This window comes from Nematolebias whitei, chromosome 5 (genome assembly GCF_014905685.2).
Source record: "Nematolebias whitei isolate Nwh7 chromosome 5, NemWhi1, whole genome shotgun sequence".
In the NCBI taxonomy this organism is placed as follows: Eukaryota; Metazoa; Chordata; class Actinopteri; order Cyprinodontiformes; family Rivulidae; genus Nematolebias; species Nematolebias whitei.
This window is the reverse complement of record NC_056502.1, coordinates 5,123,889-5,143,797: the sequence shown is the minus strand read 5'-3', so window position 1 is coordinate 5,143,797 and position 19,909 is coordinate 5,123,889. Positions and strand designations below refer to the sequence as shown.

At 43.9% G+C, this 19,909-nt stretch overlaps 2 protein-coding genes across 2 annotated transcripts in view; both read right to left on the bottom strand.

The window, feature by feature from the left end:
• Positions 1-10,343, bottom strand: part of mtmr11 (myotubularin related protein 11) — a 35,058-nt gene extending 24,715 nt beyond the window's left edge. The window contains exon 1 of the mRNA XM_037676719.1: positions 10,106-10,343. Within this exon, the coding sequence (XP_037532647.1) occupies positions 10,106-10,162 (57 nt within the window). The 5' untranslated portion in view covers positions 10,163-10,343. The remainder of the gene's footprint in view (positions 1-10,105) is intronic.
• Positions 10,344-18,091: 7,748 nt separating this feature from the next.
• Positions 18,092-19,909, bottom strand: part of otud7b (OTU deubiquitinase 7B) — a 13,657-nt gene continuing 11,839 nt past the window's right edge. Inside the window, exon 11 of the mRNA XM_037676718.1 lies at positions 18,092-19,561. Coding sequence (XP_037532646.1) covers positions 18,092-19,561 — 1,470 coding nt within the window. The remainder of the gene's footprint in view (positions 19,562-19,909) is intronic.

Below are 19,909 nucleotides of genomic sequence, written 5' to 3'. Positions count from 1 at the left end.
GTGAATGGTTCCTCAACAACCCACACATTCTAGTTTTTTACTTTAAATAATCTTTATAGATTCAGATTTTGTGAGCTCTTCAAAAATGATAAATGGACTGTATACATCATCTTTCTATCTGATCAAGTCACTCAAAGTGCTTTACAACACCATCTGTGCCTCATTTACCCATTCATACAGCTCTATACTAGATCTCTACAAAGAATAATCAGAGCTATAGATCACATTCGGACACCGATGGGACACAGAGGAAATGAGGGGTTCAGTGTCTTGCCCAGGGACACGTCGGCATGTGACTGCTGGTGGATTCAAACCCCCAACTCTTGCATTGGAGGACGACTGCTCTAACCACTCAGCCGCAGCCGCCGTCCCTTCCCTCCATTGATTACAGCGACATCATTTACATGAACGCTCCTACAAGAACCTGCAGATGTTGGATGCTGCAGATGTTGGATGCTGTCTATCACGGTGCACTAAGATTCATAACTGGCTGTAACTACCGTACCCACCACTGCACCCAGTATTCACTGGTTAACTGGACATCATTAACTTCACAGACTCTCCCACTGGTACATTTTCATCTTTAAATCACTTCTTGGTCTGCTGCCTTCATACATCTCCTCCTACATGTCTCTGCGTGAGTGCAGCTACAGCGTGCGCTCTCAGGACATCATTACCTGCAGTGTTCCCTCAGTGAGGACTGAACTAGACAAAAGGGCCTTCTCCTACTCCGCTCCTGTTTCCTGGAATATCTTGTAAAAAGATCTGAAGCTCTTGACCTTGACCTCCAAGTGGCTTCAAACATCTGTTCCTGACAAAAACCAATGCAGACATGTTCCTGTTGTTAGTTTTCTACATCACTTTACAACCTGGCTGTTTGTTTCTTGTTTTATATATACACACACCATTTTCTTTTATTTGTTCTTTTCAATTCGTATGCTTTTTATGATCGTCCATTGTTGTCGTCACTCTCTGTTCAAATTCAGGTCTCTCTTGTAAACAAGTCCCTGAGGCTCAATGGGATTAACTTGTAGAAATAAAGGTCAAATGAATGAAAAAACATGTTTAGTATTAGAGTAAAACATAAATCCTAATATTTCCTGCTAAACATGGAGCTCCTGGTCATGTTTTAAAAGATGTCCTGAATCCAAAATGTGCTTTCAGTTTGTTACTGAGCTCATTAGAAGGCAGAAAATCAACTGGATCCAAAATCCACTCGAATAAAACCAGTTTTATTACAAGGCAGGAGAGTTTGACTTTATTGTATCCCCCCACATTAGGCTTTAAGATGTCCATTCTTTCTTTCAGTCTCTACGTCAACACCCACTGAAAACCCACAGCTGAATTCCTCATTCTCCTTTAAGCAGATGAAAATCTATTCTTCTCTTTCCTCGTCTAGTTGTTCAAGTCCGCTGGACTCAATCGGTTCTCTGAGGGCGGTCAAGCTAACATGGCAGCACAGAAAAAGGAAGAGCTAACGGCACTCGGCTGCCGAGAGTTTAAAAAGCGCAGGTCCACAGGAAAAGATCGACAGACCCACTAAATAACTGGAAAACATGCGTGTCATCAGCTGGAGCCTTTCACCACAGTAAAGCTAAAGAAAGCGTCTGAGATAATGCACAGACCTAAACAGTGGTCAGACACAGGCTGGCCCCCACCCCCACCCCGTCCCTCCCCGTCTTTACCCTGCTCTCATCCTGAGGGATGGAGGCCAAAGCTTTACTGCAGTTTCCATTCCTTGTGGCTTCTCTTTGCTCCTGGACCCAGACTGCTGCAGAAACTCTGCTCATTTCTGCAAAACACACCTTTCTCTCCTCAAACTTACCGTACATTTCGCCCTATAAGTCGAGGTTTTTGTTTTGCATAATTTGCATGCCCTGCGATGACCCCCCCCCCCCCCCAATAAACCAATTTTTGGCTGAGATATGACCGTTGTCGTTCATTCTGACTGAAAATAATGAACACTTCCATGTTCAGACGGTAGATGGCACTCGAGCAGTATGGCATGCCGTTGTGTCATGTAATAGTTAAAAGTGGCTATTAACGACACAATCGGCTTGCCATAGACTTGCACCTTCATCCAGCTCGCCGGGAGCAACCGTCAAATAAACTTAATTTCTCTGCACCGCCCCGGTGAAATGCAGCTCATGTGACCACTGAAGTGCATTTATTAAGTAAAAGTTCAACTGAGACTGTTATAATGTCGAGCAAACAAATTGTTTTTAAGTGTTAATTTTGTTAAATTCTTGTTCAAGCCCTCCCGTGCACGCTCCTGCGGCCACCATCTAAATAAATAAAGGTTGAATGAATTTGGCAGCCGATCGATTTTTGGCACATCGGCCCACAGTTCCTGGTTGTCGGCGGTGACGCATTAATAGATGCAACTTATACAGCGAAGCAACGTATTTATGTTTTTTTCCACTTTATTAGACTGATGCAACTTACAGGGCGGTGCGACGTGTACGGCGGAAAATACGGTAAATGAACATCTGTCAGAAGATGATAATTTTATGTTTCATCTCAATTTTTGAGTTTATCAAGTCTTTTAATGCAACAATTTGTGTTTCATGTGTCGGTACATGAAAAAAAATCTGATTCTTGCCAGGTGGTGAGCCAAAGCATGCATTAATAATAATAATAAATAATACTTAATAAACAACAACACATTCTGATAAATGCTAAAGTTAATGTTACATTCCTGGCTGTACAAGAGGTGGGTATACAATTAAAAAAAGTCCAAGAATGAAAACACGGTCACAACCTGATCACAACTTAATTTAAATGGTTATGATCTTCTCTAAAGGGGCCGCGGTAGCTTGGTGGTCAGTGCTGTGGTCTCACATCCCTAAGGCTGTGGGTTCGAGCTCAGGTTGTGTCATCCAGCTGACAAATCTTTTGTGCAATTTTGCTCGTTGTGGCGAATCCTAAAGAAGCAGAGCAGCCGAAAGAAACACAGAATTTTAAAGCTCCAAATCAAAACCTGAGACAACAATAACTCAAAGGCAAAAACCAAAACCCTCATTCTGAAAAGGAGTAACCAGCACCAGGTTATCACCAAAACACCTTCAGCTCCAACACCATGCACCGCTACAAATGAAGAAATTACCTTCATTACGACAACTGGTTCCACTAAACCTGGTTGTATAAAAGGTAAAAATAATTATTTCAAACTTTGTCCTCACTTCAAACTTTATAAAAAGGCGTCGGATTCAAAAGATCCGTGAGGTTCCCAAACTCTCAAGAGCAAAAACGGATTACAGTTTGCTAAAATCAAATAGTGGCTCACTGATGTAACGAGTAATGCAGACGTGCAATTGCAGCAAAAAATTAATAGTTGAAGGAATAGAGCATTATAGCAGTTACTTTATGAACTCGTTATTGCTTTAATACAACAAAACGTATAGTTTTACTTGAAAATAAACTAAAAGCTTTAAGTTAAAAAGTAATACTGTGCGACTCAAATAATCCTCAAATGTTATTTGTCAGAGAGAACTATGGGTCCACCAGTTCTGAGCCAGATCCGTTTGAGAAGATCAGCAAGTCTCATCACTAAGCTCATTGCTGTTTGCAAGAGAGAGACACCACCACCACCACCACCACCACCATCCTTCACTTTAACAAGAGATAATCTACCTCACTGACAAACGGTCCACTGGCCATGCGAGCAGCTTTAACGCTCTGTTCCTGAAGTTACCTGCAGGAGGACCTGGCCCCCATGAGCTCCAGAGGAGAAAACGGGACCTCCAGCCTGGATCTGTAGTCATCAGGACACTTGGGCAAAGACTGAACGGATGTTTAGGAACAGCTGCCAGGAGAAAGCCTCTTCTCAAACGGAGCATGGCAGCACGACTCAGGTTTGTAAAGCTTCATCTGAAGGAACCGCAGGACTTCTGGAACAATGTCCTCTTGACAGATGAGACCAAAGTATGGATGTTAACCCAGAATGTTTGGAGACAACCAAACATCATGTCAGCACAAATATCTCCTCCCAGCTGTCAGCACGGTGGTGGAGGGCTGATGATTTGGGCTTCTGTTGACCATGAGCTCCTCTGTAGACCAAAGGATTCTGGAGTTAAACGTTCGTCCATCTGTCCAACCAAACTGGGCCCAGCAGAACAACGATCCAAAACGCAGCAGCTAATCTACACCAGAATGGCTGAAAAACAAGATGAAGCAACGGTCCAGTCAGAGTCCAGAACCTCAGTCTATCACAATGCTGTGGTGGGACCTTCAGAAACCTCCATCATGTCCCAGTCTGACGACATGAAGAATGAAACAATGACTTCAAGTTCCTGCAGCTAAAGGTGGGCTCGTTAAATATGTATTAACTAATTAAGTTAATACTAACCAAGTATTGTAATTAATATGTATGCATTTATATATGTATATAAATGTTAAATGTCTGTTTTTTATTTGTGGTAGTATTCACTTGAATTTGAAACCTGTTAAGAACTTTGATTGTTCAAAAATCCCAGAAGAAAAGAGATTGTGCTTCATTTTTCCTTCCTTTATTTCTGTTTTACATTTTAAACGATCCTGTAAAAGAGGATTGTTTGCGTCCATTAGTAAAAAGAATGAACGAGTAAATACAAGTTAACTTTAGTGTTTGTTTGTGGTTTCCTCACATGAAGCACGACTTCCTAAACTTTGCCTCAAGACGAATGCAGGAACAAAGAACCTTTTCTAAATTGGTCTTTCTTCAAAGTGTGTTATCAGCAGACATGCAGAAACACAAACACTACTCTTCGAACGCACACCTGAGATATTAGCTATAAAAAGGAGAGGAGCTCTGACATCTAATTTATTCATGCAGTGAAAGGAAAAGCCAAAAGAGGAAAACTGCAGAGAAACAGAAGCTCCAGATCGTGTTGAAGTGAGGTCTACTGGAAATATATTTGTTACTGTGCAGTACACAAAAACAGGATTACAAGCCCAGTACACAGCAGGAAAACACAGCTCCTGCTAAACCTGATTCAAACAGAAGGAAAAGTAAATCCTTTCACATCTCTATAATAAATATTAAATCCTGGGCATTTTCTGCTGCTGCACCAACTCTCCCTCTTTTAACAACGTGTTAAAAAAGTTACACAATCAGTTCAGCACCTACACTCACAGCAGGAGTCAAAGCAAACAGTTCCCTGCTGGATTATCGTTTTAACTTGCCAATATTTACCACTCTAATATATATATATATATATATATTAAAAAGCAACCAACCAAGCCTGCGCATCTTGAACCATGCAGGAAAAAGAGGTTGCAGCAGCTGCTACTATATTGTATTTAAATGAAAACCCATAAAGACCAGAAATACATTTTAAAAATAACCTGTTGTGTATCAGCTGCCCTGTAAAGATCAATACGTCGTAGAAAACCTCTGCACACACACGCGTTACTTTAAAAGGCTTTGAACAGCAGACAAACACTAATATAGTCTTAAAAATAATAACCGGTATTAAATTTGATATTTTTGTTGAGGCTTCCATTGCAAAAAGTGGAAGAAAACGTTTGAATATTTAAGAAAATTTGCACGATTTGACTCATTTTGTCACATAGCCGACAGCTTTTTTTAACTTGGTGCGGCCAAAGTGAAACAGGAAGTGACATCAAAGGGGAACTTCCTAGCCTTTGCTTACTGAAACAATAGACTTCTCTTTGTTTCTCTCTCATCGTGGTCCAAGGAAACATCAGATTCTTCTACAGTCTGTGTTGTCAGCCACTGCAGCACCGCTCGGACCTCATGCAGGCCTTCTGACATCACTTCCTGTTACTGCGCATGACAATAGCTCAACAACTGTTCAGCTCAGTGTGAACTTTTGTGCAAAACGTTAACGTCGTCTTTACAGAAATGCATTCATTCATACTTATTTAAAAAAAAAAATGACATCACAGGCACTTGAAATAATTTAGATTCATTTAAATCAGGTCTCTCTTGTAAACGAGTCCTCGTGTCTCAATGAGACTAACCTGCACGAATAAAGGTTGGATGAATAAGTAAATTAGAACATGAAAACTATTAATGCGTTCATCTTTTGTTGAGTTAATGAAACTGTTCAGTTAGATCTTTGGGCTCTGAAAGTGACGAGGGTGAAGATTAATGTTCCCATTCACTCCCATCGTGTTCAGTAACTCTGCACTCCTCCAGTCACGCGTGGCCAGCGCAGAGTTTAAAACAGTTACTTTGAGCATCTCAAAGAAACAACACTCGACTAAACGGTTGCAGTTTGGAGCCCTGCAGAAACTTTGATTTGACAGAAAGTGCTCCGTCACCGAAGCGTCAACATGTCCCACGTTCTTCACTTCACGTCGTTAGTATGTGCTAAACAAATCATCCCGAGGCTAAAAGGTTCTCCGTCAGCAGCGTTTCCTCTTCCTGCTCGTGTCTCATGTCATCACTCACCAAAAGGCTCAAATGAAAATCCAGTGCTGGATATTGAGCAGTGGATTATCTCATATGAAGTGTTATTTTCACAGCTCACCTCCCTGGAGAAAGATTAATAGAGTCATTCCACACCCCAAACAGACAAACGACCTGCCCCATAAAGACTGGGCTTGTTGCTGGTTAATTATCACCCACTGTCAGATCAATGGACCCTCCAACAGGACCATAAATCTGTGCTGGACTCAAGAAGAGCCCATTGTTCGGCTCCGACTGTTAGAGCTCCAGCAGGCCTGGCGGTAAAGGTGGTGTTGGGGTCCTGTGGGAGCGGGTGTGTGCAACTGTACTGGACTGGTATTCTGCTATCGGGCTTTAATCTTCAGCCGCTCTGAACAGAGCTCGGTTCATCCCTTCTCTGGCATTTCTGCTTCTGTTGGGCTTTGTGCTTCGTGCCTTTCATGGTGGCTGCTTCAAAGATGGACGGATGATGCCAACGCTGCGAATTCAACTCCAAGAGCCGCCAAAATGGGTTTGAATATTTATACTATCCTGTTTACGAGTAGCCCTAGCCCTCTGTACTGTCATGACTTCAAATATGCTATGAATTAGCATTAAAAAGGTTGATATATCAAACGATGCACTTTGAAAGAGTTTCGTTTTCTGGATATATTAATATGCAATTGTAAAATGTGGGTCTGCACTCAATGTAAACAAAGCTCTTGTATGAATTTGCCCAAAAAACACTTGGAAGCTTGAGTCACATGACGGACCTACATTAGGCTCAAGTGGGTAAACAAAGATGGCAAAATTTGGCAAGTGTAGACTTTTTAAAAAGACGTTTAGGTGGAAAAATGGGAATAAACCGGCCGCTAAATGAAAAGTGGTAAAGGAAGACAACTATAAAAATAAATACTGTATTTTTCGCCCTAAAATCGCAGTTTTTTTTACATAATGTACGTGCTCTGGGACTTACACGCCGAAGCGACATATTTATAAACCAATTTTTGGATAAGATATGACCGTTTTCATTCATTCTGACTGAAAATATTGAACACTACCAAAGTCCATGCTCAATAATCCAGGTACACAATCCAACATTTTTCAGTCAGGTCATCTGGACAGATTCTTTTTTTTGTGCTGAAACGTTTCGCCTTCGATCCAGAAGGCTTCATCAGTCAAGGAAACACACAACACAAAACTGATTCTTCCTCCAAAGTGGAACAAACCAGTTCTGCTTGTGATAAGATGGTCTCTTTGGTACGCCCCCTCCTCCATTGCCAGCCCTCTTCCTTGTTGACAGTCTTGTCAAACTGGTTGAAAACAACAAAATCCTTTTTTCCAACCAGTTTTCAACCAGTTTGACAAGACTGTCGAAAAGGAAGAGGGCCGGCAATGGAGGAGGGGGCGTACCAAAGACGCCATCTTATCACAAGCAGAACTGGTTTGTTCCGCTTTGGAGTAAGCTGTTGGAGTAAGATTCAGTTTTGTTGTGCGTTTCCTTGACTGATGAAGCCTTCTGGATTGAAGGCGAAACGTTTCAGCACAAAAAAAAAAGAAAAAGAAACTGTCCAGATGACCTGACTGAAAAATGTTGAACACTACCATTTTCAGCCGCTAGATGGCAGTTGAGCTGTATGGCATGCCGTTGTATCATGTAATAGGTAAAAGTGGTTATTAATGATACAACCTGCTTGCCAAAGCTGCCACCTTGTCCAAGAACAACCGTCAAATCAGCTTCATTTCTCTGCGCCGCCCCGGCAAAATGCAGTTGATTTGACCATTAAAGTGCATTTATTAAGTAAAAGTTCAACTGAGACACACCTTTACTATAATTCAGAGTAAACAAATAATTGTTTTTAGGTGTTAATCTTGTTAAATTCTTGTTAAAGTTGTCCCGTGCACGCTCCTGCGGTCGCCATTTGGCAGCCAATCGATTTTTGGCACAACACCGGCCCACGTTTCCAGGTTGTCAGCGGCGACTCATAATAGATGCGACGTATTTATGGATTTTTCCACTTTATTTGACAAATTTGAACTGATGTGACTTATAGGGCGGTGAGACGTGTACGGCAGAAAAATTTGGAATCAGGGATTAGGCAGAAATGTCTTCTATACCATCCGTAAGTTTACCGTTTGAACCTAATTATCTTTTTATCTGCAGACTTCACTCTGAGCAGAAACACAAACCAACACATTAAAACTGTCGGACTTCTCCGTCCCAGTTGGATCATACACGTGTCACCATTCTCGACGTACTCTCAGTCCCTTCAGCTGCTTCCATGAGTACACCGACACTTAGTCGGCAGCTGTTCGCAGATTCTGTAACCAATTTTTAATTTCTGGACACACTGAGCATCAATATGAGAAAAATACTGGGTGGGTTTTGTTCCTTATTTGATGCTTTTCCAGCAAACGACTCTAAACACTTCAGCTTGATAATCGTGATAATTTGTTGCACTTCTTGTTGAATGGTACGCGATGCCTGACTGTACATCACATCCTGCTGGATTCTGGACTTTGAGCATAAAACCACGCGCGTGACAGATTAGAGGTATTGTATCTGGTTTTAGAGCTTCCAGTAAAACGTCACGAAGTCACTAGTAGGAGTCGCTGGATCACAACCAGTTAAACGTTCGGCTGCAGACCTACTTCGCACAAAGAGGAGACAACACGCCCAGAAAACTGAAACTCCATCTGGTCCAAAGTGAGTCCAGGGCTGGATCCATTCCAACCGCACGCTCGTGAAAGTGAAACACAGGCGTGTGTGGGTGGCCTCTGCATATCATCTACTGTCCACAGCCTGCATCAGTGCATCTCAGCCACGTTCTCAGATATGAACACGTGGGGGTCTGACGGTGGCGGCGGGGGCTTTTGAACGTCTCATTCAGGGGGAATCGAAATTCAAAATGCCCCGACTCGTCCAGCTCCAGTCTCCATGGCGACAGCCAGATGTTGTACAGACCAAACCCCCTCCTCTCCCACATCACCGCCGCTTCACATGCAAGCCTTGCCTGAGGCGGGGGGAGTAAAGAGAGGCATCTGTTCCCATTTCCCCCTGCGGCTGCTGAAAATATCCAAAGAGAAACAAAACGCCAGGCTGCACAAAGACTGTTGAGGAAACTGCACGTTCAGTCACTGCTTTGTGTTTTCCATCAAACTAACGAGCCCTCGGTGCTGATAGCTTGACAAGTCATTTGTACCCCCCCCCCCCCCCCCCCCCCCTTTAACATTTCACAGCTATTCCTTGAAGGCAGATGTTCAGAGAACAGCTGTCAAGATGATGATGAACCCTGTACTACAGTTAATTCTCAAATAAAGGAACCCCTGGGGTGGGGAGTCATTAAGAGCCCCCCCCCCCCCCCCCCCCACACACACACTTTTACCCTGGACTTTAATTAGGCATGCAACCAATTAAAGGGAAATTATGTACCTCATGTGTGTCCTGTTAACAAGCAATACATAAAGCAGCATTTATACCCTGGAAACCCAGGAACAAACCAGGCAGTCCCTCAGGGATGATTTCCTGGCCCCCTGTGGGTTTCTCACTGAGCGAATTATTTTTCTTAATTTAAAACAGTCACACTAGTTTAAAAAACTGCTCAGCCATCTTCTTAAAGGCGTCCACGTGAAACACAAAGTCCGGATTTCCACCGTGAACCAGAAGTAGGTCAGTTATTGGAGAAAAGTTCGACTGAACCCGTTTCACCGACAGCTCGTCCGTTAACTCACCTTCACGTCCGGGAGCATCTGCCGCACTTTGAACGTGTTTTTGGATCCGCTCAACATTTCCGAGGCCGATTTAAAAGAAGGGAACGTTGAGCTCACGGAGCGAAGACGTGTAGGAGAAAATTACGCTAACGGTTCTGTTAGCATCCCGAAACTCCGTTCACCGACACAAAGCGACGTTCAGCCCGTAGCACCGGCGTCTCCAGCGGAGGTTCTCGGCGAGGACGAGCAAACTATTTGAGCTCTTCTCATCGCTTTCCGCTCTGACAACATCTACAGCCCGACCACACGCAAAAACACCCCGAGCACGCGCCGCCAGCGGAGTTTGTCGCTAACGGAAAGATGCGTTCACGGCCGCTCCGCCCGTCATCTCCCTCTGTTTGTTTATTCCTTCGCCATAGTGAAGCGCTGAGAGGTGGAAAAAAAAAAAAAAAGAAGTGGACAGCAGCTCCTTAAAGACACAGCACGTCTGAAGCACGAGGCAGTTTATGACCTGGACACTGTCACGTGCAAGTCAAAGTCCACACTCATAACTGAAACAGAAATTAGAATCGTTCACGTTAGTTTTTTTTATTTTTATTTTACGATTTTCCAGAACACATTGAACGGATCACCATTATTAGTGCTGAAGTTCAAGGATGATGTATGGAACCCCTGAAGCGCCAAAAAGTGGGGAGCACCAAAAAATGTTTGCTTCGCTAATCCATATTCCGCTAACTAAAAAAAAAAATTAACTTCGCTAACGCTAAACTGGGGCGGAACGGTGGCGCTGGTAGAGCTGCCGCCTCACAGCGAGAAGGTCGCGGGATAGAATCCTTTGATTCGTCTACCTGGATTAATGAGCATTCATCGGGACAAGAAAACAGTTTTGCAAACCGTGCACACAAAAATAAGCCGTGATTTAAAAAAACTGGACACGCAAACATGCATATGTGTCACAAATACTTGTAGCTTGATGGATTATTATCTCCAGCCACTCTCAGCAGTTCAGTGAGCCAACACCTTTACTCTGCATGACTAAAATGATCCAGTTCTGCTAAAGCTGAGCCAGAAAACCAACATCTGTAAAACAGTCAGAGTTTCAGTGCTGCATTTTAAATGAATAAATACAATTCCTGCTAATGTACCACCAGTACCTTCCTCTGATCCTCAGGTGAGTCCGTACAGGAACCTTTCCTCTTCTCGTCCAAAACAGACAAAAACATATCTCCACCTTCTGAAAAGCACCAGGGGTTCAGTTTAGCTGAAATCCTTTCGCAGGAAGAGAAAGTTTGAGCGACTCTTTGTTCGGCTGAACAGGAGAGACAGTGTCCAGGTGAGCTTTAATAGAGAGGTCTGGATTTTTTTTTTTTTTTTTAACCACATGGGAAACTGTTTAATGTTGCATCAGAGGGTCGGATTTCTCTGATACATAAAACAGTCCTGGACACAGGACCTTCATCATCTGAGCTGGAGTTATTCACTGATGCATAATGCAGCGAGGTTAAGATAATACGCGATGACAGAGGCAACAAATGGCTCCTAAAGACTGGGGCACACGACAAATGTCTCCTTACGTTTGAAAATGTTTGATCTCCAGTTTTAGCTCCTCTCCATTGACCCCCTGTCAAATTCAAAATTGAATTGAAAATCTTACTTCTAACCTACAAAGCTCTCAACAACCTAGCTCCATCTTATATTTGAAATCTTATTGTTCCATATGAACAGAGCACTTCGCTCTCAGACTGCAGGTTTACTCGCGGTCCCTAGAGTTTCCAAAAGCAGAATGGGAGGAAGATCTTTCAGTTCTCAGGCTCCTCTCTTCTGGAACCATCTTCCAGTTTCTGTCCGTGAGGCTGTCCAGTTTTAAGACTTTCCTTTTTGATAAATCCTATAGTTAGGGTTGGTTTGTTGTGCTGCTAGGCTTAGACTAATAGAGGACAAATTGACCACATGTCCCTAAACGAATTGTTAAAATTGAATAGTTTTCATTTGATACTATTTCTATCTTAACATGTGATTCTTGACCTGCCATTGTGTATCTGTTCTTACCAAACGCAGCCGGTCGAAGCAGATGGTCCTCTTGTCCTGAGCCTGGTTCTGCTAAAGGTTTCTTCCTCATGAGGGAGTTTTTTTTCCCACTGTCGCCTTCATGCTCGCTCAAGCTGAGAGTTCAGTGATGGAGTTAAACTCAAAGTTGCTCCTCAGATAAATAAAGTTAAATTATTATTTTTATAGATGAATGTTTCTGTTCAGTCCCTGAGACAGATGTTGTGACTTGTCACTTTATAAATAAACTGAATTTGTTTGGAGAAAATCGATTTAAAGAAGCTCTTTATCGTCTACTGATTTAGGCAGTAAATATTTTGCAAACGTCATGCAGATGTTTCCTGGTGATGTCATCTTTTAAAAATGATCAACCCAACACCCCGTAAAGAAACATGTTGCGAAGGACTCTCAGCTACTGCCACACTAACCTTAAGCTCAGAATCTCTAAAACTGAAAAACAAGATATTTTTGCGTTAAGGTTTATTAGCCGTGGCGGCCATATTGAATTGGCTCCAAAAGTTAATCAGCTGTGCATCCAATGATCAATTCTTAAAATCCCGGCAGTCGTTGAAATAATCTAATGGTTGTCCTCAGGCTGGTTTGGTGAGTAGCAAGCGGCCATCAGACCTTTAACAATTGATCGTTATGCACTGATGATCGATTGTTTCGATCGGTCATCTCATTTTGCATGTAACGCCAGTTTCTGGGACTTTCACATCAGGCTGCCTCGCAACACGTCAGTAAGGTGCTGTTTATACGACAGACTTTGTTGGCAGGCCTCAGACTGAACACGTCTTTCAGAAGAAGAAGAAGAATCTGTGCAGAGGACATGATTAAATACATTTTTATATTTTTAAAAACAAAGTTTGCAGCCAAGTAAACCCAAATTGTGCACCTTAAGTGAACTTTCAATTACATTTTATTCGCTGCACAGCAGCAGAAGTCAGTGGATTAAAAAAGGAGCAAAGAAGCATCGGGTTGTTGAAATACAATGATAATTTATTCAAACGGTGCAAAAAAATAATCATATTAATATTAACCTAACATAAAATCTGACGTTCTGTCCATCCAGATTGCACTCACACAGCCTCGGGACTTTCCTCTCTGGAAAGTAAAGTCAAACCAAACAAACACGAAGAAAAACAAGTCAGAAAAATGCACTGATTTGGTCAAACGGTTTGCAATTTACATGCGACAGTTCCAGTCCCATGCGACTCCCGAGCGCTTCGTGTTGCTGACGATGAATATTCTGCTCCTGGCGGCGTTGTACGATATATAAAAATATACGGAGTCAGTTCTGGTTGGAGTGGAGCTTCAGAGCAGCGTGGACCGACGGCTGCAGAGGTCTGAACGCAACAAGACGAACGCATTTCATCGAGGTGACAAATAAAAAGTCAGACGGTGAGAAAGAACATCGTAAATCAGGGTTATTCATCTGAACTGCTCAGGGGCCACAGTTACTGAGAGCCGAGAGCTCAGGGGCCGGACATCCAGCAGTTATTCTCATTAAATAAGCTTGTTATTATTTAAAATCTACCGTAATTTCCAGACTATAAGCTGCTACTTTTTTCCACACGCTTTCAACACCACGGCTACAATGCTTCGGCTAATTTGTGGATTATTTATTTATTTATTTAATGGCTAACAAGCTTCATGCAGCCAAAACATTTAGCCTCGTCACACAGCTGCCCAATACACGGCTCTCTTAGGGGGTGGGTCCTCATGACTCAATGAGACTACCTGTAAAGGTAAAAAAAAACAACTGACCAATGAAATGATCGAACAGGTCCCAGAGGAGCAATGAACTGGTCCACGGGGGAAACCAGTGTAAATATCTCATGTTACAACGTGGACATCAAGATGAGTGCGGTCTATTTGTGTACAAAGTTTTTACTTTTAAATTTAGTGGGCGCGGCTTATATTCAGGTACGCTCAATAGTCTGGAAAATATGGTAGTTTTATTTCAAAATGAACCCATTAGTGGGCCACATTGAGCACTCCCGTGAGCCTGATTTGGCCCCCGGGCCTCCAGTTGAACAGCCCTGTCGTAAACCATCTCAACGAAACGTATAAATATATCAATTCTCAAATCGTCAGGTCAGAAAGGAGGAACTTTATTTGCAGTGAGAGACTCAAGTATGTAAAGGCCCATATTGGGGGGGGGGGGGGTCTTCAAAAGCAAAATATGTCAATGAATGGAAACTCTGCCCCAAAATCCAGATATACATTCTTTTAAAAAACACTGTAAAACTTTGGGCGTACAAAAATAACTTGGAACATATTTATACAACCTTTCAAGCGTTCGTTTTTATTCTTAAATACAAAAACAACAACAAAAAAAAAATAGAACAAAGAAAACAAAGTTTGCAGCTTGTAACGTTCGACGCTTTTTGAAGAAACCGGTTTCATCGCTGAAAAAAAAACCAACAAACAAACAAACAAAAAAAAAAACGGATCGTTTGTAACCTAATTATAGGTTTGGAGGAAAGAAAAGCTCACGACACGTTTTATTTAAACTAAAACAGGCAAATATTCCCAAACCAACGGCTCTCAACACATTCACACAGCAAATGTTTGTTTTTTTGGTGGGGGGGGGGGGGGATAATTAGGAGCTTTACTGTGACTTGTGAATGCACGGCAGAAAAACTTCAAGTTTCTTATTGCAGCTTTAGCAGCGAGGGAGTTTCTGTAGTGAAACAGTGTTTAAATAACACTTCTGAAAATGATTCCTTATTATTTCTGTTGAACCAAACTGGTTAAAAAAGGGGAAAGAACAAGACAAGAGCACCCTCTGGTGGCCAAGGCAGTGGATTGCATATTGTATTGTGCTTTTCTAATACCTCAATAAAAATGAAGGAGCAGAGCAACTTTCATCCTCAAAGTTCACATCATGGCTTGTATCAGGGAACAGGATTACAGCTTTACTTTAGCCGTTACTACAACAAAACAGTCTTAAACGTGAAGCAACCAGGAAGACGCCAACAAATCAGCTCCTATTTCAAATTATAAATAATCCAAACTGGAAATAATTATATTATTTCAAACGTGTCAACACGAACGTACGCACACCTCGGTGTCAGTAGTGAAAACTGCAGGCAGTGAAGCAAACAGTTCGCAGAAGGGAAAACCTGCTGTAAAGGCCAATTAGGACGCTGGGTTTACTGGAAATGACACCTTCCAGTTTGTGCATTTTAGTCCACTTTAAACAGAACTGGCAGTGGCTGCAGAGACGATCATAGGAAGAGAGTTTTGAATGAACGGACGTCAGGAAAAGTGCTTGAACTGTGCAAAACATGAGGGAACTTGGTGGCAAACCGATAAAAACACAAAACTGCAAATGAAAATCTAAACAACTCTCGGACTGTTTGGAACATGTTGGAGGTGTTTAACGAGGGTTCGTCATCAGAACTGAGGAAAAAGTGCCTCGTCACGTGAAACAAACAAAAAGACACATTTGTATGAATAAATCTGGCAAACATCCTGCATGGAGAACGTCTAAAAACCTAAACTCGAGTGTTGATGCTCTTTTTTCAGATGTACGGTGCGATTGGAATATTACGTTTTTTTTATATGTCTTTTTGGTGCATCTAAAAAAAAAAAAAAAAACTGTTGCATCGGACACCAAGTCGTTCTCATGCCACATGAAAACATCAGCTGCATTTAATAAAACGGAGAACAGCAGATGCTGCTGATCAGTTTGCTTCACATTATAAACAGCTTTCCTTCACTCTGCTTTAAATATCCAATTATTCTTGAAAGTTTGTTCATTTCGTCAGAAACGTCTTGTTCCAGATAAATGATTCCGATCAAACACGCACGTTTCCAAGGTCGGAAATCCTGAACTCAGTGACTACACTCACGAGCAGCGCCGTAGTGCCGCTGAGCACGACATGGAAGAGCAGAACGAAAAGCTACACTGGACACACACAGGCAGGTAAATTTGTTTGTCATCTCTTGTCAAAGAAAGAAAAACCTGAAAAAGGACATTCAAATGAATTAAAAGTAAATTAAAAAGTATTACATGATGGTTTTTAAGTTGTGCTTAAAAATAAATAAATAAATAACAAAATTAATTAAACTGGACTTGACAAAAATGAAGAGTATCAAAACATTCTGGATCAAAATGTTCTGCTGTGTCAGAAAGACTGGTCTCAGTCCATGGGTCCTCCAGCTGGACAATGACCCAAAACCAACAACTAAAACCCCCAGGAATGGATCAGAACCAAACAAAGGACTGTTCTGAAGTGTCCTTCTGAGTCCTGATCTCAATCCTGCTGAACATCTGTGGAAGGAGCTGAAACATCTGGAGCAGATGGATCTTTCAGGTCTCTCTTGTAAATGAGTCCCAGAGGTTCAGTGGGACCAACGTGTTTAAATAAAAGGTTGAAAGAATGATCAAGAGGAGTGGACCAGATCACCTGATGAGGACAGGTGGACCAGATCACCTGATGAGGACAAGTGGATCAGAACACCTGAGGACAGGTGGACCAGATCACCTGATGAGGACAAGTGGATCAGAACACCTGAGGACAAGTGGACAAGAACACCTGAGGACAAGTGGACAGAACATCTGAAGACAAGTGGACAAGAACACCTGAGGACAAGTGGACCAGAACATCTGAAGACAAGTGGACAAGAACACCTGAGGACAAGTGGACCAGAACACTTGAGGACAGGTGGACAAGAACACCTGAGGACAGGTGGACCAGATCACCTGAGGACAGGTGGACCAGATCACCTGATGAGGACAGGTGGACCAGAACACCTGAGGACATGTGGACCAGAATACCTGCAGACAGGTGGACCAGAACACCTGTGGACAAGTGGACAAGAACACCTGATGAGGACATGTGGACCATATCACCTGTGGACAGGTGGGCCAGAAAACCTGAGGACAAGTGGACCAAAACACTTGAGGACAAGTGGACAAGAACACCTGAGGACAGGTGGACCAGAACACCTGTGGACAGGTGGACCAGAACACTTGTGGACAGGTGGACCAGAACACCTGAGGACAGGTGCAGAGGTCTCAGAGTTAAAGACGTCACTTGGTTGCAGTGACTGATGGTACCACCTTATTGTCAAGGCCAGTTTCATTAGTTTTTGTATTTTATAATTCAACTGAACCAAAGTTCAAAAGCAACGACTCATTTTCATTAATCAGGAATTATTTGATCATTTTGTCAGTTTCAAGTTATTTCAAAGATCTTTTAGTTTTATTTTTCTTTCTTCAACAAATGAAGATAAACTTATTTCCTCACGTGTGTCTGCTGGTCTTGATCATCAAACGACTAAAACCTCCATAGCTCAGATGAAATGAACTGTAAACGTAGATGATTAGTGAGAGTGCAGGGCTGGACATCTTTGTGTTTGCATTCTGAAGGAGTATCAGCACGGCAGCAGCTCACACGACCTTTAACTCGGAGCATCAAACAGTAGTTTCAGTTTGCACAAGGGTGACGTGATGTTTGAGGTACACGTGACGAACATTATTAGTGTAACGGTTAAATCTGACAAAACGGCCAAACACAACGTTTGTAGTGAAGACCCTCGACACTTTTCGGTTTGTGCTTTCATCGCTGCGAGTAGTGCCCGAGCGTGAACGATGCACCCAACGAGTGCGCCGTTCTGCCGTTTACATTCGCTCCACCAGGAGACAGTAGCAAGGCGTTCAACTCTTACAAAGGAAGAGTACACACACGCACACACGCACGCACGCACGCGCGCAAAAGAGCCACAGCAAAATGTAACCGATGTGCAGTTATTTATTCTACGGTGGAACATGTGACCGTCAGCAGCGAGAACCCACCCTGTCGTCACGGAAACAGGAAGTGACAGTTCAAAATAAGAAGAGGGAGTCCGCTGCCTTTGTTATTATCCGTTTAGAGGCGGAGCTACCCCCCCCCCCCCCCCGAAACACAAAAAGGCCACTCTTCAAACTAAAGCCACAGCGAGGTCTGTTCAGAACCTGTGGATGGCGAGTTCTGTCTCCCTCTTCTTCAGCTCCTCCCGGTAGCAGTAGGAGCAGTAGTTCCCCGTCTCGGGGTGTCCGAAGTAGGTGCAGGTGGGTGTCCGACAACGGCTGGGCTGCAGGCCGGACAGACCGCCTGCGCTGCCCAGTGAGTAGTGTCTGACCGGGGGCAGCCCGCTGCGCGAGTCCAGGCTGGAGCTCATGTCCCGGAAGCCGTTGGTGTAGCCCCCACCAGCGAGCTCAGCCCCGGGGTAATCGGGAGGGTCAAACTCGGGGTAGGACGGCGCGAGGCGAGACGGGCTCAAGGAGGAGGTGTCTTGGGATATGTTGTACTGGGGGTGGGAGGGACCCTGTGTGGTGGGGTAGTGCCGGGGAAGGGTGGCGTACGAGGGGAGGCCGGGGTAAGAGGTTGCTGGAGCACCGCCAGCTAGTAGGCGGCGTGTATCCAAGTGGCCGTGCATGTGAAGGTGTTGGGTCAGAGGTGCAGCCGGGGGCTGCTCGATGAAGGAGGGCCGGGGGATGGGCACTACAGCAGAGTACATAGAAGGACTCAAAGGAGTTGGGTTGAAGGAAGGTGACAAGTTCTCTGAAAGCTCCTCTTTGGCTTCGTAGGGTCGATAGCTCAGCTCCGAACCACCTAGAACCTCCTTCTTAGGAGGCTGGACGCTGTTGGCGATGCCTTTCCTCTCGGCCTCGCGACGCTGCTGCTCTTGCTCCGTTCGAAAGCGCTCCTCTGCATCGGCGAGGTAGCGGTGGATCATCTCCTCCTGGAAGGGCTGTCGGTTGCTGGTGGTGAGAAGGCTGGCGAAGATGAGCTTCCTCTCACCTTGCATGGCGGCGCGCAGGATGCCCAGGCTGACCTTCACGTCTGAGCTGTACTTGTAGTTGTCGCTCTCCGTGCTGCTCCCGCCGCTGCTGCTCATGCTGCTCATCGTCCCGAGGAGCCGCTCGCTTCCTGAGGAGGGGGAGCCTTTCCCAGAATCCTCTGAGGCTTGGGTGGAAGGAGAGCTGTCCTTGCTGCCCTTCCTCCCCCTAAACGAACCCTTCTTCTTCTCCCCACCTTCCTGCTTGGCACCTCCTGCTGCGGCGTTCTTTCCGGTCATCAGACCACCCACGTTTTTCTTCAGCTTGCTGCCGAGGCTTTTGCCAAAACTTCCAAGCTTGTTGGCCACAGAGTCTGCCCTTTTCTTGTCTTTATCTTTATCTTTCTCCTTCTTAGTTTTGTCCTTCCCCCCTGACCCAGTTCCTGCAGATCCACTGCTGGATGAGCTGGAAGAGGAGGAGGAGCCATTTTTGGCCACAGACCCACTCCCATTAACAGTTGGTGCTGTGGTTGTGTCTCCGTTGCCGTTGGAGCTGCTGCTGACGGACTCCTTGTCTGATTCTCCTGAGTCAGGAGGCGTCCGGGCGTCCTCTCCTGCCAAAGCTGTGGGAGACTCCGGCTGAGCCAGAGGGGCTTGCTGCAGCGAGACAAAGCAGAGAACCAAGCCTGTCAAAACATACAACAGAACAGATCTGCTGTCCAAAACTCGTAGTGATGACTCAAAACGATCTAAGTTTAGTTCCGTTTGTGTGCAAGAAAACACAACTTATGCTTTAGAATAAAGAAATTAAAAAGAAAACTGTGAAAAGAGATGATCTTATGGTTAAAGGTGGTATCTCACTGGGCTGCATCTTGTTGGCTAACGGCATTCATGAGGGCATTTTCCAAACATCTCGCAACTTTACACAGTCCCCAACTTTACACAGTCCCCCAACTTTACAGTCCCCCAACTTTACACAGTCCCCAACTTTACACAGTCCCCCAA